We start from the raw sequence: 27,172 nt of genomic DNA, 5'->3' as shown, positions 1-27,172 counted from the left end.
CAGCCCGCAACTGCGAGCACTAAGAATAACCATATTAGCAATTCCTCCCAGATGTGTTTCATTACTACACCACGGGTTCAAGCCAACCAACCTAATTAGACCCGGGAACCTGTACATGGTTTTTTTCCCACTTTGTGTGTGTGTGTGTGTGTGTGTGTGTGTGTGTGTGTGTGTGTGTGTGTCTGTGTGTCTGTGTGTGTGTGCGTGCATGTGTGTGGCCAGGTACATGTATATTGCTATTTTTTTCTAGAGTTCTTGCCATCTATATTCTTCTATCATCTGGAAAGAGTTTCAGAGAAAAAAACACAGATGTTGAAATCAGCAGAGTTAGATCCAAATGGGGTCCCTTCAACTCAGCATTTGAGTGGCTTTGGAAAATGATTCATATTTCTTTTCCCAGTCTCTTCCTCCAAAAGAAAGTGAAGGGCATTTCCCATGCAGCATTTGCATGCATGCTATAGGGCTGTGTGTTCCCGACTTACTGAATGCATTTGTCAGATGGAAATTCATAGTGCTACTGATGCCCGTCTTTAAATGACCTTAGAACTATCACTAGAGAGGAGAATATTCTTTTTATTCTCATTCTACAGACAAAGAAACCAAGGCTTCAGGACTTCACATGAATATATCCTGAAAACTACAGGTACATTGCTGGAGATTGAAAATTACAGTGCACACTGTAATAACAATAGCAATGTTCAAGACTATTAGGGTGCCCTCACTCTTCTCACTTCAAGAAAAAAAAATCTGTCTACACACTAAAAGAAATTTTCTGCTCTGTTTTAACTTGCTTATGTCAATTCTCCAACCACTGTACTTCTGAAGATGATGATGGAAACATAAACCATACTATGCTAGAATGAGTGCAAAGGGGGGGGCAGGTGACATAACATTGTAATTGGTACTTAATAACTCCAAAGACATGTAATATTTCCAAGAGATACTTTCTGGAAACTGGACAATAATTCAAATTAATGCTGAGCCTTAATCTAATTGTTTTATGATACTACAAAAGATTACATGAGGTAAAGCTTCCAAAAAAATCAGAGGCTTCAACAATCATGTTGATGGAACAGCTTTTACTGTCTGGCACAGATGAGAACAGCTGCCTAAAGATGTAATATTGGTACTTGGGGTAGCATAATAAAAGAATTCTGAAGTTTATCCATTCTGTAGGACCCTCAGCAATCAGAAACTGCTAATTCTGCTATGAAGTCTTGAAATATTAAGGAAAGAAAGGATAAAATTTGAAGATCAAATAGAAGACTCTAGGGCTCAAGTAGGACTTCTTGTGGCTGAAATCTTTGTTTCTAGTCTATCATGCATACAGAATGAACTCATTCCTTATGTTCTCAGAAAGACTTGGTAAGGAACAGATTGAGAGCATCCAGCCCTGTAACCAGCAAGAACAATGGTTTTTCAGCCCTGCCATTCTCCATTTGTTTTCTTTCATGACTACTGCGTGACTTTGTAAACCTTGGGGCTCTTGTACTGCAAATGGGACAGTAACAAGTATCACATATCTCTGTGCAGGACATGATACTGGGATGATTGTGATTCATAAGAAAGATCAGTGCCCAACAATACTTAGCATCTTGTCTCAGTATTGAAACGTTCACAATAAAATATAAATTTATGATATATGCATAGGTATTCAGGAAAAATTCCAAAAGCATACATACATCAAAGTGTCATCAACTGATCAGACAGGATGTGGAAATGAAAGAGGATGTGTTTCATATGTATCTCTTGCCAATATTTATCTCACTGTTTTATAATAATACTGATAGTGAGTAACATTGTCCTATGTGAACAGCTGGGGAGGAATAAAAGCAGAGTTGAGATAACGTTGTAGTATTGCGTACATGGTTAAGTGGCCAAGTGATCATTCTCTTTTTTAGTTGCCAGAAGTATATCCCCAAACTGCTGTTATAATGATGGGAAGGGATCCCAATCAGGCCTCGGGGAATAATGGCACATTTTCTTCCTCATACAGGTAAATTTTCAGATTCTCACCTCCTTGTCTCTGTCCACATATTCTGAAACATTCAGAGCAATGAAGTATGGTATTGGATATGAAGGAACCATCTCTATTTTCACTGGGCTATCGAAGGGTAAATTCTGCTTTTAACCCACAAGTGATCCATTGTGATAGCTAATATTGCTTATCAATTTCATAGGATCCTCTAACAGAGAGAAAAGCCTCTGAGTATGTCTGTGGAGGAATTGCTTCATTATGCTCATTAGGGTGAGGAGATGCATTCTTGGCTGGTGGTATTGGACTGATCAGAAAAGAGAAATTATGAGCAATTTTAGTTCCGTTTCCTCATGATGACTACAATGTGACCAACAGTTGCCTCAAGCACCTGTCCCCATGCCTTCTCTGCTATGATGGGACACACATACCCTCAACCAGTGAGGCCAAATAAACTCTTCTTTGCTGAATGTGCTTTTGGCACAGCAACAAAACAAGTAATATAATTTATCTGATATCTTCCCCGATGGCCCAGAAGAGGCACCATTCGCCTTACCACAGTGTCATTTCTAAAGACTCTGAATTCAGGACATGTACACTGAGTATGCCCTATGAGATAAGATGTGAGCTCACTCGGTGCTTCTTCCATATGCAGGAGAACCATACCCAACACATCTTTGACAGAACAACTTTTATAATAGTGTTTAGCAATTGGCAGACAATAATTAAAACATTTTGAATGAATATATGACTGACAAATGGTGCCTCCAGCACACTGTCTGAAAAGTACTGCCTTAGATGTTATCAAATGGAAGTTAGGCAAATTACAAAGTTGCCAACACATATTCTCTCGTGGGCTTCAGTATTAACACATACATGTTCCTTAATATCTAATACCACATTTCATTCTGCAGAAACAGCTATTCAAGGTTCTGAAATCATCCACAACTCTTTGATATCTGCATGAGTTTATTACCCACTCTGTGTTTCCACATACTCTGAAAATTATGAGGAAATCAATGCTTCCCTTTTCCTATTTTCAATAAGAATCATGTAAATGCGTGGAATGTTTTTAAGAGCAGGTGTTACTCCCTTCTATTATGCCTTCACATATGTACATTTTCACTCCTGTATCATAGAAGAACTAGCTAAAGATAATAAACAAGGGCCTTTGCCTGGCTTCTCCAAGGTATGGCATTTTGAAACTAGAATCATGAGTTCCACACTCCAGGTTCTCTACTTTACGTCTTGTGCTTTTTAGAAGATAGCACAGTGTTGGGTCTAAGTAATACACATGCTTGTTCCGATGGTGGACAAATTTAGGGACCACCACTTATGTGTCAGTCCTAGAGGTCATCAAGTAACAGGAAGACAGGATGTTTATCTATGGCAAATATGCAGTGTTATGTAGATGGGCATGATAGAAGTAGTTTCACCAACACTTAAAGGAATCCAACTATGAACAATGCTCTGGAGGACAATAGAAGCTGTTGTGGATAATGAGCGAGATGCGTGCGTGTGTGCGTGTGTGCGTGCATGCGTGCGTGCGTGCGTGCGTGTGTGTGTGTATGTAAATGTATACATGTATACATATATATGTGTATATGTGTATGTCTCTTGCAAAGAATATGTGTAAGCCAAGCTTTTGAAATACAAAATAGACTGAGGTGTTTTTATTAAGAACTAATACTCTAGCAAAGGATTTTAACTAAACTAGCAGATACCCAGGGCATTGGGCATATATTTTTGCTTCTGCTTTCTAGTTTAACTGTTCATTTTGGGTTGTTAGGAGTCTGAAAGAATAAATAGTTCTGTAGCCAGGCTATGATTCTGTGTCTCCATATTGAACCCTAAGGTGCATACATGATTTTCATAATAGGAATGGGCACCATACAGGTCACATGAAAGAACGAATATACTTCAATCAATTTCACTTGTGTCAAGAACCAGTGGATGAGTTATTTTTCTCACTGTTAAATGCATTTAGATGATGAAGCCCTACTGTGTGTTTAGAGTGAGATAGCAAATCCAAGGCAGCGTTGATGAGCAGAAATATGGAATTAGGCAGCCAATGCTCATGTTCTGGCCCTGCCCTTAACTAGCAAAATGATAACTATCCAGTAAAATGGGCTTTGGTTACACACCTATAAAAATGTGGATAATGATCTCATAGGAATGTGGGAGGTAATATATGTAAATTAAATTTCTGTGTTTCAAATTACTCACATTTAATGTAAATGAGGCAATATATGCAGAGTGCTTAAAACACTACTGACACATAATAAGTGCTTAATAAATGTTAGTGTTCTCAGTACTGCACTACCTACATATATTTGATAATCCTATCAAGAAATAAAAAAGAATGTAGCCTTGTTCAAATACAATTCGGCAAAAACAAATACAATAACCAAACCTCTTGCTTAAGCAACTTATTAGCTCAAGGTATTACAGCACAAACAAAAGCCCATTCTGTGACTCATTTCTACTTCGCTAATTACCTGGTCCTGTTCTGGGCCTCAGCCAGGAGTAAGTCTTTAGCCTTGCCATGGATATAGTCACATCCGTTCATGTGTGTGTGTAAGCACGAGTGCACAGCCCTTGCCATCTCTAAGGACTGCAAAGAAATAGCATTAAACGTGAGTGATTTGAAACAACTGAAATTTAATTAAAAACAAAATTAAAAGTTGTTCCAAGCCTGGCGCTCCAGCCAGCAAGACTCAGAGGAAATTGGTAAGTGCTGCTAATAGCTGGATCCAATTCACAAGCCTCCACAAAGAATCAGAGGGCGCAGAGAAGATGCATACCTTTTAGATGAAACAATTAAAAATCGCTTCTGAGAAATAATCACAAACAGTATCCCAGGGTAAAAAGGCTCATTAGTGGATGGTGTGTTTCTCTTGGATATCCTCATTTCCATTATGGGAAAGGGCACTGAGATTTCTAGTAGCATCCTCCGTGGCAACACAGAAGGACAGGGACTTTTAACAACAGAATTGAGTAAGTTAGAGATGGATGAATTCCTTTAAAGAGTTATTTGGCACACTCTGTCTAAAATTCCACCTGACCAAATTATTCAACCTTTGAAGTTCTAGATATTCATGTGGCTTAGTATAATTAATTTTCTTCAAGGAATGCGCCTAGGAGGACCAAGGTCAGCTGGAGGGTGGCCACTATGAAGGTTAAATGCACTTGGCACTGGATTGAGATGGGTGGCAGTCTAAGGGACTGCACATTTGGTCTCATCTCTCAGGATCTAGGAAATTCCTGACTCTGAGGGAAGCATGGAGTTAGCTGTAGAATTTGAGCTATGCCTGCACGAAGGAAGATGCAGGGGATGATCAGGGAAAAGGTAAGAGTGGTGGGGAGAAATCAGGAGCGTATGACCAGAACTAGGATCAGTAAGCTTCATAGGAGTTCAACGGAGACTGGTGCAGCTGGACTTATGTATACAATCAAAACAGATGGTAAGTGTCCCTGACAATACACTGATCTCTATCTCTCATCCTTAATTCTCTGGATCATATAAAGGCAACAAAGATATTTCTTTTTTTTTTTTAATCTTTATTAAGTTGAGTATTTCTTATTTACATTTCGATTGTTATTCCCTTTCCCGGTTTCTGGGCCAACATCCCCCAACCCCTCCCCCTTCCCTTCTATATTGGTGTTCCCCTCCACAACCTCCCCCCATTACCGCCCTCCCCCCAACAATCATGTTCACTGGGGGTTCAGTCTTGGCAGGACCAAGGGCTTCCCCTTCCACTGGTGCTAACAAAGATATTTCTTACATAGAAGAGGGCCTGCTTTTTTTTTTTTTTGAACATCTCTACAACCCACTTAATTGGATCAACACCAACTATGATGACCATATTATTCTAGCCTTGCAGCTATTCAGATGGCATTAGACCTGCTGTTTCCTCTGTCTGGGTATATTAATCTTTTCATCCCTTGATATCTGTTTAAATGTTACCTCTTCAGAGAGGTCTTCCCCATGATGCACAGGAAGTTCCAATGCCTTTATTCCTTCTGGATTTAATTCCATTCACTGCTACCAATGTTTACTTTGCCACTTAGAAAATCTCCTTTATTCTTTCCTTATTAAGAAGGAAAACATCATGAAAGCAGGACCAGTTCTGCCTTCTGCAGGAGATCATCTCTATTACACCACAACACATATGGGACATGGAATGATTCATATATCAGCAAGTTTTGAATGACTAAATAAGGTATTAGGGTTAATACTCCTACCATACTTCCTAGATGTCAGATGCACATGATGAGTCTTACCAGTTATTCTTAAGAATACCAGACAATATGTTTATCTAGATTCTTAGTAGTTACTGGATCTGTGTGGAGGTGAGGTAAAAGGTGGAGGATTGAAATGAGAACACAGGCATCCAAATACAAACTTGGCATCTTTTCAGTGACTTTGAAACATATACACTACAGTTTTTGTTGCCTACATGGATTTTATCAGGGAGTAAACACAGGGTATCAGGAAACCATGTGGTCCTGAAAATGGATGCAACAGGTGAGTTGAGGAGAGGCTGAAGGTAATTTGCTTTTGCTCAAATCATTTTCATCTAATCCTTAGTTTCTTTTAGATAAAAGCTTTTGTGCTTAGTTCATACTCTACGTTGTCTAAGAGGCTTTTCAAAGGAACATCTTTAGCTATCTCCTATCTCGATCCTTACAGAGCTTTCAAACCATGAATCTCATGTTTACTTCTCTTGCTAATATTTGTGGTTTAAAAATAAAGTTGCAATAGTGACTGCAATTACAGTAGTGCTACTGAGTATTTCAGACTTAACTTATAGGTTTATGTATTATCTGGAATGGTGAATGGATGTACACATACAACTATTATTCCACCTACGACAAAAAGTGGTAGCTATAAAATGAGAAGAAAAACAATCTGGGCTTGAAGGTAGTGCACTTTTAGTATGAGAAGAACATCATCAGCCTTGAAGTTTAAATACATAGGAGTCTTTGGGGGGCACAGATCAAACGTGCTCACTTTGATCTGGGCACTACAGAGAGTTGTCTACAGAAGTCTCAGATGAGCTGCATGTGGAAGATTGTGTCTAGGTGGAGTGTAAGGGTTAGCAGATTGATGCAGGAGAAAAGTACTATTTGCAAAGGAGAGAACCCAAGCTTTCAGGAAATATCCATTGTATGCAGCTGGAGTGTGTGAAGCAAAGCATTATGTGTGGAATAATCACAGAAGAGACTGAAGATAACTTCCTGTTCTAATAGTCTATAATTTAGAAAATTGCCAAGCTAGTTTCTTGGCGGTATGCCCGCCATGTGCCTTCACCCCTGTGCCCATCTGCTCCCTTTTAAGGTGGTAGAAGCTTAATTTTTTAATTGATTCCATATGTCAAATATGACATCAGATCCCTAGGTCTCCTGTTAGGCTTCTGATTCTAAGACAATATCAGTGTCCAGCCCACTAGTGCTGTATTTAAGTCTCTTCTGGAAGTATCCATCTCTGGAGGCTTCATGTCCATATGATAGGTCAGCACCTGTGCAGGTTCTGAGGACTGCCACTCTCTCCATCCTCCACCCTGGCCCAAATCCCATGGTAAGATAATATTCCAACCATTCAAATATTCAGCACAACAGCCTTCAAATATCTTACAAATTAATTTTGCTCACACAGTGCCTTGACATCTTTTACTAATAATTTTCAGCTAGTCAGGGCTTTTAAAGGTCCTAATGCTATGCGTTCTTCATAGTCGCTTACATTTTCATTTTGTCTTGCTTTCACTCATTTCCTTCTAATATGTTCAAGGGGTTGGCATCTGATTCTTGATCTTGTATATGGAAGATGGTGTCTGAATGGAATCAATAACAGCAGATGCCCGACTCTGTCCCTCCAATGGCCTGGTTCTTGCCTCTAGTGACCATGCATTCTTGATAATTACACTGAATTTTGGTACATTTGAATCCTTATATTTCCTGAGGACAAGGCTGGAGATAGGATTTGAGGCCACAAACTCTGACATTTGTGCTTCAACTTTGGACTACCAATTTAACAGCAGGCAATAGGGAAATTATTCGATCTGCCTTCCTCTTCAATTGGACATGAATATACAGTGATGGGAAGAATATAAGGCCCTCTGCATGCTAGGCAAGGATATTACCTCTAAGGTATATTTCAAGACTTCCTGTGGGATTCTGACACTGATAACTAGATGCTCTGGCCCTCCAGGATCAAGGCGTGTGGCTTATCTTCTGTGGCTCTTGCACCTTTGGTCCCTTAAATGCATCCAGTTTGCTGTTTCCTTGTTCTAGCTCTAAGTAGATAGCACTCCCTCATTTTTATTCTAGGCTCTGATGCCCCTGTTCGGACATTAACATATGGAGCAATTACAGCAACACCCTGCCAGCAGAACTGCTAGCTTCAAATTTTAGAGTCTCAAGTTCCTTTTACACAGTGGCCAGTTACTCCACTAACCTTAGGAATTTGGTGCACTGTACAAAACAAGCCATCTCTCTACCTTTAGAGGAGCATTGTTAGAAACTATATATCATATATCTCCATATCCCAAATGATAGTGTTTCTTGGAGTGGTATATTATGTCTTTCTCCATTTCACAGATGAAGATAATCCTGAAGCAATTAAATTGCTACATGAAAGCTATATAGTTATAAACATTCATATCCACTAAATATAGGGAATGTTATTCTGTAGCTTAGACTTAGCCAAGTTGGATAATGAGTAAATAACTGTTGAATAGAAAACAAAATTCAGATCACTTAACAAAGGAAGTCAACTTAGAGTAGGGGAGTGGTGATGATGGCGATACTAATAAAAAGTAATACTGTCAGTGCTTCCTGCTTGCAGAACATTTTACTAACTCCTTTCTTGCTATCTCATTTAATTCTTAGAATTCTACAGATTAAGAAATGAGCTATGAGTATAAGTATCATTGGCTACATCCTACTGCTGACATTTGAATCAAGATATATCTTAACTCTAGAGCTTGAACTCTGAATTACCTGTGGTGTGTGTGTGTGTGTGTGTGTGTGTGTGTGTGTGTGTGTGTGTGTGTGTGTGTGTTTGGTATGTGTTGTTTGAGTAAATGATTGCCTGAATTCATGTCTATGTACCTTTTGTGTGCCTGGTACCAATGAAGTCACACAGGGTGTCAGATTCGCTAGACCTGGATTGTTGGGAGTCATCATGTGGGTTTTGGAAATTGAGCTTTAGTCCTCTGAAGAGGAGCCAGTATTTTTAACAACAGATCTGTCTCCTCATCTCCTGATCTCTCTATCTCTCTCTGCCTGTCTCTGTCTCTCTGTCTCTGTCTCTGCCTTTCTCTGTGTGTGTGCATGTGTGTGTTTGTGTAAGTGTGCAAGTATAATATATACCTATGTATATTGTTTTCATCCAGGAATTCATGAATGTGTGTGCAAGCCAGAGGCTGCTGTCAGGTATTGCCTTCTAGCATATTTTACTTTATTTTTCTAAGAGAATCTCTCACTGAGGTCATTGATTTTGCTAAGCCAGCTAGCTCCAGAAATCTGTCTCTGCTCCTCCCTCAACTCATATTACAAATGCAAATAACCATGCTTGGTTTTTGTATGGGAGTTTTAGGGATCCAAATTCAGATCCTCATGGTTAATTTCCAATTACTTTATCCACTATGTCATCATCTTCCAAGTTATTCCTTTTAAAAAGTATTTCATCATACATAAATTGTCCACAGGAATGGGTTTCATTATGACAGCTTCTCGCCTGCACACACTCCTTTACACACTCCTTTTGTGTTGCTCTCACTTTTTTCTGTCCTGCTATATCATACTTAAAAGAAAAGTCTAGTGCCTCTATCATAGCCATATTTTAGGCTAAAAGTTGAATACTGTGCCTGTATGTTGCCTCTAGTTATCAAATACACAACTAACATGAGATAGGCCCTGGATTTGAGCTCCAGAACTCTAAATGTGGGGCTTCTCTTTCAGGCTGGCCCCATCCTGAATTCCCATTGATGCTCACATAGAGTCCCAGACTCCATACATTATTTTAAACCTTGACTTACCACACTTTCCTTTATGTCACCCCGTTTAGCTGGATGACCATTTATCTCATCCTTACTCTTCCCATCTCATTCCTAAAAGGAATACAGGTCTTTACTCTAAACCCCTATCTATCCTATTTCGGTTAATCATATAAGACTCAAGTCCCTCTAAGGGTAAATACCCACTCTTCCAAGTCCCTCTGTTCAACAGTAAATGTCCACTCTTTTCTGGCAACCTTACTGAATCTGGTTTTGTGTCCCACTGGATTCAGGTTAGTTAAATGCTATAGTCCTTAAATATATGACTTTCCCATCAAAAGGAGGATGTCATTGAGAGTTGGATTAACATTTACTGACCAAGGATTTTTGAGAATTTTTATGCATTTCCCTAGTTTATTTTCATCACTTCCCTGTAACGGAGGAAACCATAGTTTTACTATCACAGACAACGTGAGTGGTGACTAGAAGTACCAAGACTCATTCAAGACCCATGTTTAGTAAGTGGAAGGGTATAGATTTGAATCCTATAGAAAGATGTTTACCCTATAGTTCATGTTCTCTTTACCATGTTTGTTACATTTGAAATTTTCCTAGAATTTGATTCCTTATCTTGATCTCAGCAAATGTCAGATTCGCATGTGAAAGTACCAATTTACTAAAAAAAAAAAAAAAAAGCTCAAATATGAAGCAGACTTAAAATAAAGGAAAACATAGCCAGGAGCTCATGGGTAGCCGTGACCAAGAGGCAAGTGTGGCGATCAGATGCCCAGGGCGTTAGTAGAGATTCGAGAAGTTACCCGCAGCTTCGGGGAATGCTAAGGCTGAGCAGCTGAAGATATATTTGCTTTAGATAACCCAAAGGAGTCAGCTGAGGAAGAAAACAAAATAGCAAGGCTTTGCTGGGTATTGAGAGCCGGGTGGGGGATGCACAGGTTGTAATTATTCCTCTCATCTCGTAATCTCCCTTTGGAAAACATTTCATGCGTCCTCCTCTCATACTCTCACTGGCACAGAGGATGCTGAAGGTCCCTTGGCATCTGGAGCTGAGAGCTAGAGATGGGTATATATCTTCCCCACCACAGTCACTTCCCACAACTTTCTTTTTCATCCAGACAGCCTTGGGAGCTTGAAGTCCCCAGAGAAACTTGGCCGTGATCCTTCTAAGCTTTCTTCAAATGGCAACTTGTGGGCTGTGGGAAGTTTGTTCAGCTGCCTCTGCTCTCGGCATCTACACCAGGGACTGTCTGGCTACACGGATTGACTTGAACCTTCTTGAAGAGACAAGACTAGGAACACAAGCATGATACTAATAGCTATTACTCTTATATCATAAATGATTATTTTTAAGTTGACCCAGAAATGTACATGTGTATGGAGTAGAGTATAAAACCTTAACACATGTAAGTACTGTATATTGATTGATTCAGGAACGTTATTGCATCAGATCGCTTTCCAAAAACATTTATCATTTCATTTGATTTAAAAATAGCCAACATCTTTTCTTTTAATCATTCTGAGAATGGAATAAATTATTGCTATGTTAGTACAGCATGCTATAGGAAATTACAACACAATCCTCCTTGCTAATGACATATTTATAAGTAATGAACAACTATTTCTTATCCTTCTGTCCTGTTTCATCTCCAGACTCCAGTACCCAGTGCTCTACTCTTCTCCATGAGATCATATATTTTTAGCTTCTATATGAGTGGGAAGATGTGTTGTTTGTCTTTCTGTGCCTAGCTTATTTTACATTTTGTAACATCCTGTAGGTTTTAAATCTAGTGTTTCTCCTACTTTCAAAATGACTAACACATAGTGGATTCTTGGATTTCTCCCATAATTTACAATGAAGATATGAGGTGTGGAAAGTAGACATTTGAACAAAGTCATAAAGTACCCATGGAAGTCCAGAGTTGATAGTGATTGACCTTATCTTAGTCACTGCCTGATGCTTCCTGGAGTTTGGGGTGGTGTTATAATATATCCGAGGTCTCAAAGGAAGGAGGCAGCCTTGGGTTTAGGTCCCACCTCTTCCCGGGTTAAATAACATACTTGACCTTGCTATGTATTCCTTTATTTTGTTATTCAGTAGCTCATTCCTGCATCATTTGCAAACCCAAACTACTAATTGTACCTTCTACCCATAGGGACTTGATCTCCATCTCATGAGAACTCCCAACCCACCTTCTATCTTTGCAGTCTAAAAGGAAATGGCATCTTAGGTTTAAAACAACAAGTTAGAACAATTATGCGATAAAATTGAATTTTACTATCCTTTGCAACCACCCTCTGTCCCCCATTTCCTGGGAAGATTTTTTTTAACTCAGTCTACTATCAAAACACAGAAATTAGTCTCTAATTGTGGATGTCAAACACAGTTTTATCCTTTGTAAGGAAGGAAATTAGTAACAATTTATTCTGGTTGGAAGCCAAGCTAACATCTTAGCATAGAGTGTCATTAAAATTCTCAGTCCCACTGGCTGTTGTGATAGCTATGAAGGATTGAACATGTTCAGCTGCTTCGAATGGTTTTCCTAGATTTGTTCTTCCCCAGGCTCCTTGTCACATTTAACCCGAAGATCAGTTACTATTTAAGGAAGACATGGCGGTAAGCATAATTTTTCCTTCTGTGTTTTAGAAAGTTTAGGCTTTCTCAATGAAGATGTTTGAAAAAAAAGTCCACTCTAGGGGGCATCCAGAGCTTCCAGCCTCAGTGCCAAGCCATAGCTGAGGAAGTTGCCTGTTAATGTAAGAATAAGAAAGAGGGAAAAAAAAAGCTTTCACAGTTTATAATTATATTACCAGTTTCATTACAGATCCCATTTTAATTCTGTCTGAAACCTAGCCTTGCCTTCTTCCTGTACACGCTCACGTATAGTTATTAAGTCTGGGTTGGAGTTCAACTTCTTATGCTTGGTTTCAGCATATTAATATGGTTTATTGGTATTTCATTGCCTCCTCCCCCGTGGGCATACTGAATCTCAGCTCAATTTATATTTTTACTTCTTTCCGGACTCGGAGATAAACCTGGCTTCATTTTGGTGTCAGGGTTGAGGTGTGAGTTTGATTGGAGTTGCTTATCTTTGGAGACAAGTAGAGAAACTGTGGAGAGGGAAGTCAATCACAGAAGAGGCAACCTTAAATGTCTGGCACTTAGATTCTTGGGGTTGTAACATCTTAGGGCAGCAGGATCTACCTGCCACTCATGTAAGGTCTATTACATATTTACTATGTCAGAGTATCCACTAGCCATGATAATATATTTTGGACATGTATACCCTTGTCTCCCTTTCTCTGGGGATAATTTAAGTCTATTCATTATAATCACTTCATTTTTTTTCACTAAGCAAATGTTTCAGAGTAAGAGACAACTGTTCAAGGTACTGTTGTGGTGCTGAACACAATGTATAAAACAAATATTTTATGGGGCAGACTGCAATTAAGCAAATAACTGTACAATCACAAATAGAAATACTTTTAATAAAGGATAAAAGTAATGTTGAAGGAGAGCAATTAGCAAAGAATATATAGCAGGCTGGGCTGGAAAGGGAAGTTAATTTACAGTTCAGCAAATGTGATACACTGGGGCAAGTAGACACAGAGACATATGCAATGGCCCCGAGATAAGTACCAAGGATTACTTGAGGATTTGGCCTCAGAGGGCCTGATAGAGCATGTTCAGTCTTGATGACAAAGGACAATGGAAGCTGTTGAATTATTTTGTAGAAGGCATTATTTATAGAGATTTTTCTTCCTAAAATGTAATAGTAATAGTTTTGAGTTTTAAAAACTGGAGTTTTGAGTCTGGTTTTAATGCAAGAGACAAGTTTTGAGGGTAACACAGCCATTTCAGTGACACACAGGCAGCAGTTTGGAGAGAGACTCTGATGACTTTAGAAAGGCAAAAATAATACTGGTGCATGGAATGCTCATTGATGTTAAGAGTTCTTACATGTATATAATGAAGGTGATGTTATAGAGGAAGGAAAGTCATTTGGGCTTTGAAATGAGAGGAGTGCATATCACTGAAGGGAGAAGCATTGTTTCTCACATAGAATAATTAAGAGGCCAAGGTTTGGAGAGCAGCAGACAGAAACAAGACAGTCCACTTGTCTTAATAACATTAAGTCTGTGCAGATGAGTGAAGAATGAAAAAGGCAGGGGCCATATTGTGCAGCACTTCCACCAATTAACCTGCACCATGATGTGCCTTTGAACATCTGTGACTAACACTGAACATTTTAAAACAAAGCCTGGGATGGATCCAGAGAGCAAGGTGCCTGAGGAACCACTTTCTAAAATAAATTGCTAGGCAGCTGTGGCTACGCAGTGACTTTCAGTGTGGTGTAATTTTCCCTTCCGTGGACTGCAAATACTCCTCCCATGTATTCAAATCACAGTAAACCAGCTCTGCAGCCAATTATGAACCTTGTCTTTTATTAAAGTCATGAAGCTGTGCATTACCTTACTCTCTTAAGTTGAAAGGCAAGACAAAGTGGGGGCAGGAAAATGCAGAGAGAATTCATTGTAAACCAATGTGTGATCAAAACCACCCTCAGTGAGGCATAGCAATAAACCACAGCATCCTACATGTGGGCATTTAGACTTGATTTACCAGGTTCAGAATTAACACTCTGACTTTAAATAACTCAGTCACAAGGAACAGAGGAGACTTGACAACTATCTTACTTCATCCAACAAGATGAGGCTAATAGTTTAAACTGAACTGGATAAAAAGCACATTTTAACATATGTACATTTCTATAATATTCATATTTGTATGAATTATAGTCTTATTCAATTCTCTCTCATGTGTGTATGTGTGTGTTTGTGTGTGTGTGTGTGTGTGTGTGTGTGTGTGTGTGTGTGAGAGAGAGAGAGAGAGAGAGAGAGAGAGAGAGAGAGCTAAATATTCTAGAGACACTCTTCCTCCCTAACACCATACATCAAACTCTTTCATTATTTCTGAGACTCATCAAAGAATGGGTGACAATCAGAGATAGAATATTAAAGACAAAATAAGTATATTGCAAAAAAATCTTCAAAAATGAAGTGGTTTGAAAATTTAGGTTCTGATAAAATGGTTTCTAATGAAACAGAATATATGTTTAACCCAACTCATGCCTTCTCCTCACTTCTATGACTTCATGGAATGGGGTCATCTGTTCTCTCAGGTTCTCTGTGATGGGGACTCATTACCTTGCAATGAACCTCTTCTCATATTAAGAAAACATTGTTACAACTACTAGCATTTATATGACTTATTGAGCCATTACTAGGTATTAAGTATTCAGCTAAGGGCTTCATGGGCATTATTTCATTTATTCTACACAATAATTTCGGGTGATAAATATGCAACTATCCCCAACTCATAGGCAATGTACCTTAGCTTAAGAACTTTAGGAAGTGGGCACAAGGTCACACAGTCAATAGCAGAGGAAGACATTACTAAATCAAAGCTCCACTTTCCACACTCAGAATTCTAGTTTTACCTTCTGAGATCTCCAAGTGCTGGCCCTTTCATTCTTTTTTTTTTCCCTTTTAAATGTTGAGTGCCTTTTAAAAATTTTGTTGGCTATTTTATTTATTTACATTTGAAATGTTATCCCCCTTCCCAGTTAAAGTCTTTATCCCCTCCCCCTTTCTCCCTGCTTCTATGAGCGTGTTCCCCCACCCACTCACTCCAGCCTCAGTGTCCTAGCATTCCCCTCCACTGAGTCATTGAGCCTCCACAGGACCAAGGGGCTCCTCTCCCATTGAAGCCATGTCCCTCCATGTGTACTCTATGGTTAGTGGTTTAGTCCCTGTAAGCCTTGGGGGATCTGGTTGGTTGATATTGTTGTTCTTCCTGTGGGGTTGCTAACCCCTTCAGCTCCTGCAGTTCTTCCCCAAACTCCTCCATGGGGGTCCCCGCCTAGTTAGATTGCTGTCTGGCTGCATCCTCATCTGTATTGGCCAAGCTCTGGTACAACCTTTCAGGAGACAGCTATACCAGGCTGCTGTCAGCAAATGCTTCTTGGCATAAGCAATAGCATCTGGATTTGCTGTCTGCAGTTGGGATGGATCCCTAGATGGGGCAGTCTCTAAAGGGTCTTTCTTCAATCTCTGCCCCACTTTTTGTACCTGCAATTTTTTTTGACAGGAGCAATTCTGGATTAATATTTTTAAGATGGGTGGGTGGCCCTATCCTTCAACCAGGGACCATACTTATACACTAGATATGGTCTCTCCAGGTTCTCTCTCCCCTTTACTGGGTATTTTAGCTAACGGTCCTCTCTGTTGGGTCCTGGGAACCTCTTGGTCCCTGGCATGTGGGACTTTCTAGTGGCTACACTTAGTTCCCCAACTGCCACTGCTACACACCTCTCTTCTATTTCCTGACCCTCTGTACTTCTCCCCCATCTCTTCCCACACGTGATTCTGCCCCCTTCCCTTCCCTTCCCCTCTTCTTTTCAGATCCCTCCCTCCCACACTATTACTCGTTATAGTGATTTCTTTACTGGAAGTTTGGTGGATGGTAGGGCATGGAACCGTGGTAAAAGAAAAATTAAGCTTTTATATTTTCCCCTTCTATATGATATTTCTTCACTCTTTCTCTTACTCTTCTAGATATACAAAATGAAGATGATAAATTCTGCCTCATGATTTTGGTCCAAGAATGGAATACAGTCCTCTCAGTAAATTGATCTGTACACGAATAAGACATATAATAGATATATTTGGTAATTTTAATTTCCCTTCCAATATATATCTAATCCCCAATAAGGGAACCTACACTAGAGTGGATTTTTCTTACATAATTAATCTAAATATATTATCCATTCATATGTAGTCTTTTTTTAGTGGGTTCCATATTGAATACAAAACAACAAAAGTTTTGATGGAATCAAAAGACCTATAACTACAGTATATTCAGGTGGCATTATTTGGAGGTCAAATATTGTTGGAAGAAATAAGGCAATGCAAAGGGAGGGGACCATTTCAGGATGAATATTTCCCCTTTTTTCTCTGTGTGCCTCCTAGTTGTCATAAAACAAGCAGTTTGGATCTACCACACCTTTGTACCATGATGTCACTGTTTTGCTAGAGGTATGAAGCAACAAAGTCAAGGGTTCCTGAGTGGACATTATAAAACCATGAGCCACAAAATATTTTTCATCCTTTATCTTATTCTCTTAAACACTGGTTATGATCATGCGAAAAATAAACATACAACGTATCTCTAAAAGTTCCAGTAAGAATCTCTTAATTTTCACAAATAAAACCACCCAGGCTACACCTCCAAAGTCTGGTTGTGCAGATATCTTATAGGCAGCACCTTGAGAAAGTGCTGAATTAGGTAAACTAATGTATAGATTTTTTTATGTTTCTTCAGTGTGTGTTAGTGGACAAAAGTCACTTGTGGCCTTGAAGAAGTCCAGGGGAGAATATGGGGTGAGATTATTAAAGGCTTGGGTAGAAACTGTGTCAGTATCAATTGCTCTTGCCAACTGGACTCTGGACAAGTGCTATGTCGTCTTGACCTTTTTGTCATAATGGGCACTAAGCATCAAGTATAACTATACAGGAACACAGGGTCAGAATTCATTTTCTTCTGAAGACGGGACATATTACTCAGTCCCGACTAATGTTTCAGCACCACAGACAGCTCAATGGATAAGGTTGGCTGAGAGCTCTCCCTGATGAGAAAGGGCCAGCACCTTGGCAGTTTAGAGTCCTGGAGGACAGTAAAATAAAAGATGAAAGCTGCCATTGGAATATGGTCTTTAGGAGACCTGGTTTAAACTGGAGCTTCTTAGAGTTGACATGAGCTGTTCTCTTGACAAGCTTCATAGTGATTTTACCCTCATGTATGTAGCCATTTTATGGAATGGCTACAGATAATCTAGTTGTATGAACAAATGTAAAATATCATTAAACTGCACCTGTTGCCTGTATTTATGTAGTTATGATAGATCACTGTGCACTTAAGACTATTAATTCTAGATGATGACACTAGTCCAGGAAAATAGATATTGTCACTGCTTCTTACTCCTTTTCCTGCTATTTAACAGCCTGTTTTCTCTGGGCACTGCAGTTACTACCCAGTTGTACTTCACAGCACATAGAAGATTTATCTTCTCTCTTCTGTAATCCAGAAAAGACTGACTTTTACTTATCAATGTGCTCCTGTCTCTTATCTGTTATTTGTGATTGGTAAGGAACATGCTGGACTATTACTAAAAAGATATGATAAGAAACACATGCAGAGATACTGAGATAGAAAGATTGGAGGCCAACCTTGGAGAAAGAAACACAAAGTTATCCTTGCACTGTCTGAACTTAGTATTCTTGCTGAGAGAGGATGGATGATCATTGAGTGTTCATCTCTTGAATTGGGAAAGTCAGTTCCATCTGGTAGGGGAACAAGTTCCAGTCCTGAGTCATCTTTAATTTTTCCCTATAGGGGGCAGTGTTGTATTTTGGTTTCCGAACTTCTATGTATGTTTCTAGGTGCTGCCCCCTTTACTTTTTGATTCCCCAGATGCATGCTGTCTGAGAATTTGGTAACCATCTGGAAGAAGGAGGTATCATGCTCACAGTATACCTATAAGTCAAATAGAACTATCATCCCAAATTTTTATATACAAAGACCCAGTCAATGAAAGACAAAGTAGATGAAATAACAAACATTCAAAGTAAGTATTGTACCATCTCTAAGCCTGGGTACATTGCCTTCGAACTGTTTCACCCTAGTGTTGAGTAATTTATCTTCCTTTCTACACATGTATAAACCAATAACTAAAGCTTATCTCTACCTCCTACAGTATGATAGCTAATAAGTGTGACAGGTGAATGGTGGTGAGAGTTTGTCTGGGTTGGGAACAGGCCATTCACAGTGATTTTACCCAGATCACGTTTGTCATTCTTTTCATTCTACCTTAATTTTGCAGCCACCCATGGACTCTGGTAAATTCATTTAGCCCTGAGCTTCATGAAATCAATTACTTAAATTCTGTTTCTCTTTCACACTCTCTCTCTGACTCTGTCTCTCTCTGTCTCTCTGTCTCTGTCTCTCACTCTCTGTCTCTCTGTCTCTCACTCTCTGTCTCTCTCTCTCTCTCTCTGTCTCTCTCTCTCTCTCTCTGTCTCTCTCTGTCTCTCTCTCTCTCTCTCTCTCTCTCTCTCTCTTACACACACACACACACATACACACACAGTCTTAAATGTACATATAATTCAATAGGGACAAAGCAGGAGATTTTTTTGTAGATTTGAAAAATAACTGACACACATAAAATGTGTAGAATGTCTTTCATAAGTATATTTTATCGTCAATGTAATTCAGTTTGTATACATGTTAAAAGTGTAACAGAGGAGGGGAGAGGTCACAAGGCAGTCTCCTTGCCCTGCAGAGGCTCTGCAGAAAGGGATTCTGGACAAAAGGAAACATTGCCTTCAGTTTACGTGCACAATGTTGAGCCCACAAAGCTCCAGTGGATTATCTTAAACCCATGGTCATTAATATGTTCTTGGTTGAACTCAGTGGGCCGCAAAGAAAAAAAAAGACATGAACAGGAAAAAAACTTGTAGGAGGGAATCAATTTGTCAGTGGTGGGAAATGAGAATAAATAGACTACATCTTATATATGATAAAAAAAATCAAAGAATATATTTAACTACTGAGAACTAAAGTAGAAATTAAGTAAAGCTGCATAGTCCACTCATGTTAAACTTTAGCACATTAACAATATTAAGGTGAAGAGAAAGGTTTGGGGATTAGGGACCCGCACACCTCACTAGAGGAAACAAACTACATTGATGTTTTTAGAGGGCACTTTAGCAATAGACATCAAGTATCTTAATCAGTTCTTTGGACATACTTTGCTAATGACCGTGGTGACTACAGTGTCTCATTAATTCAATTTAATTAACTGAAGAATAAATGGTAGAATTTTCCAAGACATTTGTAAAGCACAGTTATAGGGAAAAAGACATGAATATTCCCTAGACCATTCAAAAATTCTAGAAAATTCATAAGGTTTTTTTGTCATATGCTTTTAAGTATGTCATACTCTTTGTAGAGTATTTTTAGTTTGAAACAGGATTGAGAATCTTGATCAAGCTCTTAGATAATTTTTGAAGGAGCCCAGTCCTTCTTTAGTAATTTTTGAAATCTTGCTTTAGTTAACAAACCTTATCCATATACATGTAATAAAAGCACCCTTTAATTTAATTCTAGTAATCAGGCATTTACAGTAATAAGTGCTTCTTCTAGAGCCCTGGGAAGGCCTTTTTTTCCTGTACTTTACATTAAAGAATTCTGAAGTTATGCCATGCCTGGCAATATAGATCATTGGGGTACAAGGTGACAAGGAATTGTGGGTTATTGTTAAGACTTGACTCTTACCATCTGCAATGAAGTGCTCCGGCACATGCAAAGTCACCTTCACAGTAAGTGGACAGGACATCTGGTTGCCACACACCATGGCCAAAATGCAGGAGCTGACAGCAATCAGTGTTAAGGCTGTCTTGTTCACAGGGCTTTTCAGTAAACCTGGAAAACAAATACATAAAAAGTATAATTCTGTCAGATGAGGATATGTGGATGAAATGGACGCAGTGGATTCTATAGTTCCTTAGTGTGAATATTAGCCAAGAAGAAAAGAAAAAAGGGAAGAAGGGAAGGAAGGAAAAGAGGATATTAAATTGTGTTGGGACTGTTGTTGGGTATTTGAGGAGATTTGGGGGAAAACTGGGGTGGACATGATTATGTTTCTTTGTACAAGTGTGTAAAGTTCTCAAGGACAGAGAGTAAAAAAGTAAATAAAATAAAAATTACATTTATGACAGAGGGTTGGGGACAAACAATATTTTCCAACCTCTTATTAGGTTTTGTCTTAAACAAAATAGGGTTGATGTTTCCTTTGGTAAATTAAAGAAAAAATGTAAAAGAAAGAAAGACAGAAAAAGAAAAAGAAAGGAAGAAAGGAAGAAAGGAAGGAAGAAAGGAAGGAAGGAAGGAAGGAAGGAAAGAAGAAAGAAGTCTACTTCTAAAACTTGGCAATCACCCCATTCCAATTTAAATGGTCACTCTTGATAATAATGTTATAGTGTTAAACTTCCTTTACAAACTAAATGAAAAAAAAATATCATGTAGTTTCACTTACTATGAGGTAGCAGAACAAGTCTGTTGTTTGAGGACTATTCTAGATTCAAATTTCATTCTAATCCATTCTTATGTCTTAGATTTAGAATGTTAACCAAAGGCCCATATAATGGAAACTTCATTTTCCAATGCATCTAGGTTCCAAAGTGAAATTAAAAATAAATGATAGATTATAAGTAGTCTGTGCCCATTAATCGATAAATGATGTTATTTATGAGGTCATGGTTGGAGGAACTGCTGGGGTAGAGGTGAGGGCCCAGGTAGAGAAAATAGATCATGCAGTTGAAATGTGCTGGAAGGATGTTTCTTGTCTTTGGCCCCTTCTTCCCACTTTACTGTTTTCTTTGAGTCTCAGCCAAAATGAGATCAGAAACAATGGAACTAAAGTAGTATCAACCAAAGCCCTCAAACCAGAGTCTTATAAACTCAAATGAATACCCCCGTATTTGCCACTGTGAAGTAAAGCTAACTAATACATCCCTTACTGGATTCATTCTCCAAACCTCTATTCCAAGGGGTTCTGATAGTTTGTGTCTACGTAACACAATCAAAGGTCACCTTGGAAGAGGAATTCTCAATTGAATTCTCCATCAGATCATGCTTAGATCTTTCTTAGGGATATTTTCTTGGTTGTTTATTAATAGAGAAAGGCTTAGCTCACTATAAGCTGTGCCGCACAAGGATAGGTAGTTTTGAATTCTATGAGGAATACAGCTGAGCAAGTTAGAGAAGGCAAACCTGCAAAGAGAATACCCCTGTGGGCTCTCTTTCAGGTCCAGCTTCCAGATGCCTACCTTGAGTTTCCCTGATTTCCACTCATGATGGACTATAGCTTAGAAACAGAACTGAACACTTTCCTTCACAAGTTGTTTTTGTTCATGGTTTTATCACAGCGATAAAAGGTATCTGGGATACTTGGCATACATCCTGAGAATAGGATCAAGTATCTCAAAGAATTGCCATAATGGTTACATGATCATGCATGTATAAAACCTGCCATAGAGGAATATTTCATTTTCAGAAACTGTTTATCATTTTCACCAGGATGACTGAAAACTTGGTTTGTGAAAACTGCATGTCACAGAATAAGAACAGCCCCTATTCATGACCTTGGATATGGCCAAGACAGAAAGTTTCTTGCTCTGAGCACAAAGTCATGAGTTTAACCTCCAGAGGACAAATTTTTAAGAGCCAGCATGGCAGTATGTAATTGTGTTCCCAGGTATGGGGAGAAAGAAGGCAGATTCCGAGAGCTCACTGACCAACAACTTGCCTACAGGGCAAATTCTAGAACAATGAGAGATCACATCTCAAAAATCAAGGTTGACAGCCTGTGAGGAAAACTTTAGTTGACTTCTGGCCTTCATATTCATAAGCACAAGAGTATATGCCCATGCAGACCCAAGTCCACATGTACACAAAAATTCATGTACTTACAATCCCCACTCTACACTATCCAGAACTCCTGAGGAGTTTACTTAGAGGTTCTCAGAAAAATCCAGACTTGTCTTTCTCTAATTAGATTCCTAAACAAACTGTGAAAAACCTAAACAAGAGGGCAGAGTGTGTGAAGGAGAATTTTGCATGGATAAACTAAAGTAATTTTTATTAGAATAGTGGAATAAGTAGATTAGATCTGCATCACCAGGAGTGTTCTAGGGCTGGTATACTGTATATAAAGGGGTCTGCCCTGAAACTTCTTTGATCCTTATTCTTGGAGCTTTACTTCTTTGCCTCTACCTTTTAGGTTTAGTTTATTGGCTTTTACACTGTATTTTAATTTTTTTTCTTTACCTCTTCACTTGGTAACCTGCACATATGTCTGAGGGCATCCTACAGGCATGCCAAATACAACCCATTAAAAATAACATATCTTCTCAAATTTCCCTCTGTTCCAGACATCCTCGCCCATCAAAATCATTACCATTTAGATGACTAGATACCCAAATATCTTTTGGTCCTCTATCTTCTCTCTAAAAATAAATATAGTCATACAATCTCATTTTTTTAAGGTTGTGAAATATTTTAATACATTATTTACAGTTGTAAAATGACACAAGTTTTAATAAAATATCACTGTTATTTATCAGAAAAATATTGGGAAAAGATTCAACATATTGATGGAGTAGAATAGTTTCAAAGAGATTCTTTAATAGATTGTACAGAAATGTTACTGTGACTGGACTGTCCGAGTATTCAAGGAATGGAGTACCGAGCTCTAATTGTATGGAAGCTGAGCTCTAATTGTGACTTTCCTTGGAATGAATGTTGAATTTATATGTAGGCAAGTAGCGTTAATGAATTTATTTAGGGGAGGTGCACTGTTCTAGTCTGTTTTTCCGTTGCTGTGGTAAAACATTAAACAGAGCCAATTTTTGGTAAGGAAGGGTTTAATGTAGCTTATATTTCCTGATTAAAGCCCATAACTGCAGGAAGTTACTCTCCCACTTTTTCTATGAAGTTGGTATTTTCAGCTACCCTCCGCTCCCACTGCTTCTGTTGCCTGCTCGTAGGATAAGAAAGGTATTGGCACATAAGCTAACTCACTCTGCTGAAACCCCTTGAGATATTTTATAGCATCTGTTCACACTATGTGGTCCACATTCATGAGCCTGGCATCTAAAAACTATCACACATTCAGGCTTCATGGGATTTCTACTACCTGGCCCAGGTACTAGCAGGGCTGAATTGCTGAAATACACCCATAGTAAGCATAGTAAGCAACATCATCATACTGTCCATGATATGTGTTGTTCCTTAGATATTACTCCAACTTTTCTCTTATCCCTATCACTTTCCATCACTGTTTAAGATTCACAGAAAAAACGGAATTTCTTAATATTCCTCTTAGATAAGCATACTTAATGCTTTCCTCAATATCCTGTTATAAGGCTCATATATTTGAATGCTTAGTCCTCAGTTGGTAATACTGTTTGGAAAAGATTAGGAGGGATGTCCTAGTTTTAGGAGATGTGTCACTGGGACGTAAGTATAAAGGCTTCAATAAGAAGTATGCACCAGACAAGAGTCTAGTATAGACACAATAAAACTCCTTGCATAGTACCTAAGTGCCTAACACAATGTCTGAAACATGGTGGCATTTCCGAACATGCATAATCCCTTCCAGGAGTACAGTGATATTATCAATCAATGTAATATGGGCACTGATCATTAAAAAAAAAATGCCAATTAGCATAGCTATCCCTCTTGACTCCAGAGTAAGAAGCAATCTAAGGGCATCCAAATTTAGGATGTTAAAAATATTTATTTTCTATTAACATACAGTGAGATGCTTGAGGGGAAAATCACATAGCTTCCATTTGGGTGTGTCTTCCATACACAGCTCATGCCTAGGACCTACAGGCTGCTTTGTTAAGAAAAGGATCATTTGGGAATATGCCCAGAATTAGTATAGCTGGGTCCTCAGGTAGTACAATGTTCAATTTTCTGAGGAAATTCCCGACTGATTTCCAGAGTGGTTGTATCAGCTTGCAATCCCACCGACAATGGAGAAGTGTCCTTCTTTCTCCACATCCTCACCAGCATCTGGTGTCATCTGAGGTTTTGACCTTAGCCATTCTGATTGGTGTGAGGTGGAATCTCCAAGTCATTTTGATTTGCATTTCCCTGACAACTAAGAATGTTGAACATTTCTTTAGGTGCTTCTCAGCCGTTTGGTATTCCTCAGTTGAGAATTCTTTGTTTAGCTCTGTACCCCATTTTTTTCTTTTTCTTTTTCTTTTATTTGATATTTTGTGCATTTACATTTCAAATGCTATCCCCTTTCTCAGTTTCCTTTCTGGAATCCCCATCCCATCACCCTTTCCTCTGCTTCTGTGAGGGTGCTCCCATACCCAGCAATCCACTCTCCACCTCACAGTCCTGGCATTTTCCTACACTGGGAAATCAAGCCTTCACAGGGCCAAAGGCCTCTACTTCCATTGATGTGAGACAATACCTTCCTTCTCTACATATGCAGCTGGAGCCATGGGTCTCTCCATGTGTACTCTTTGGTTGGAGGTTTAGTCCCTGGGAACTCTGGGGTTATTTTGTTCTCTGGAGTCTAACTTCTTGAGTTCTTTTTATTTATTAGTCCTCTATCAGATGGAGGATTCGTAAAGATTTTTTCCCAATCTGTTGGGTGCTATTTTGTCCTATTGAGAGTATCCTTTGTGTTATAGAAGATTTACCACTCCTGTGTATATACCCAAAAGATGCTCCAACCTAAAACAAGGACATATGCTCCACTATGTTCACATCAACCTTATCTATAATAGTCGAAAGTTGGAAAGAACCCAGATGTCCCTTGGCAGAGAAATAGTTACAGAAAATGTGGTACATTTACACGATGGAGTACTACTCAACTTTTAAAAACAATGGGGTTGGGGATTTAGCTCAGTGGTAGAGCGCTTGCCTAGGAAGCGCAAGGCCCTGGTTCGATCCCCAGCTCCAAAAAAAGAACAAAAAAAAAAAAAAAAACAATGACTCCATGAAGTTCTTAGGGCAAAAGAATGCAACTAGAAAATCCTGAGTGAGGTAACCCAATCACAAAAAGAGTACACATGGTATGTACTTACTGCTAAGTGAATGTTAGGCAAAAAGCTCAGAATACCCATGATACAGCTCACAGACCACAGGAAGCTCAAGAAGAAGGAAGACCAAAATGTGGATGCTTCAGTCCTTCTTAGAAGGTGAAATAAAATACTCACAGGAGGTAGAGGATGGGAGGGACTTGGGAGGAAAAGACAAGAAATAGGGGAAGGGGGAGGCAGAATCAGGTATGGGAGGAGACAGGGAAGGTATACAGAGGGTCAGGAAATTGAACAGAGGTGTGTAGCAATGGGGGTCAGAGACCTTGGGATACCCGCCAGAAAGTCCCAGATGCCAAGAAAGCAAGAGGTTCCCAGGACCCAGTGAGGATGAGATTACCTGAAATGCCCCCAAAATGGGAGGGAACACCTGTAGAGTTTAGGCAAGGCACCCTGTTGGAGGATGGGGTCACCCACTCATCTCCAGAATTGCTCCTGTCTAAAGGAAATAGGTAAACAAAGTGTGGAGCAGAGACTGAAGGAAAGGTATCCAGAGACTGCCACAGCTGTGAATTCATTCCACATACAGACACCAAAGGCAGACTTATTGCAGATTCCAAGAAGTGCTTGCTGACAGGAGCCTGATATAGCTGTCTCCTGAGGGACTCTGCCAGAGAATGGCAAATACAGATGTGGATGTTGGTAACCAACCACCGGATTGAGCATGGGACCCCAATGGAAGAGTTAGGGAAGGAGCTGAAGGGATTTACATGACTCCAGCTGCATATGTAACAGAGGATGGCCTTTATCTGGTATCAATAATAGGAGAAACCCTTAGTCCAGTGAAGGCCTGATGTAGGGGAATGCTGAGGTGGTGAGGTGGGAGTGGGTATGTGGGTGGTGGGTGCATCCTCAAAGAAGCAGGGGGAGAGGATAGGATAGGGGGTTTTGCAGGGGAAACCGGGAAAGGGGATAATATTTGGAATGCCAAGGCAGGGAGGCAGGAGGAAGTAGGTGGCTAGGGGAGCACCCTCATAGAGACCGGGAGTAGAGAGATGAGATGAGGGTTTCTGGAGGGGAAACAGGGAAGGGGATCACATTTGAAATGTAGATAAAGAAAATAGAAAAAGAAAAGGATTCCTGTCTTTCTTTCCATTCCTAAGTCTATTTGTCATACAGGAGGAACATTTGCAGTTGTTACAGGTTGTGTGACAAAGGTTGAATGAAAGAATAAATTAAATTATACCTTGTCCTGGGGTCAAATTATGAAATATCCCTAAAACTTAAAATAACCACAGGGTAAAAAGAAAGAGCAAATTTTATTTCTTATCTGCCTGTCCCAAATGGTTAAGGTATCAATATTTTAGTAGCTTTACAGCATATATAAGCTAACACAAATGTTATCTAAGAGAAAGAAAGTCCACGAGAAGCTAGAGCTGTGAATGGATGGTACCTTAAATAGCTATCATACCACTTAGTACTTCACACATAACAA

At 39.2% G+C, this 27,172-nt stretch overlaps 1 protein-coding gene across 1 annotated transcript in view; it reads right to left on the bottom strand.

The window, feature by feature from the left end:
- Positions 1 to 27,172, bottom strand: part of Astn2 (astrotactin 2) — an 803,377-nt gene that overhangs the window by 542,792 nt on the left and 233,413 nt on the right. Inside the window, exon 5 of the mRNA XM_032902906.1 lies at positions 20,390 to 20,536. Within this exon, the coding sequence (XP_032758797.1) occupies positions 20,390 to 20,536 (147 nt within the window). The remainder of the gene's footprint in view (positions 1 to 20,389; positions 20,537 to 27,172) is intronic.

The sequence above is a fragment of the Rattus rattus genome, chromosome 1 (genome assembly GCF_011064425.1).
Source record: "Rattus rattus isolate New Zealand chromosome 1, Rrattus_CSIRO_v1, whole genome shotgun sequence".
In the NCBI taxonomy this organism is placed as follows: Eukaryota; Metazoa; Chordata; class Mammalia; order Rodentia; family Muridae; genus Rattus; species Rattus rattus.
The sequence above is the reverse complement of the archived record's forward strand: the minus strand, read 5'-3'. Positions and strand labels throughout refer to the sequence as shown.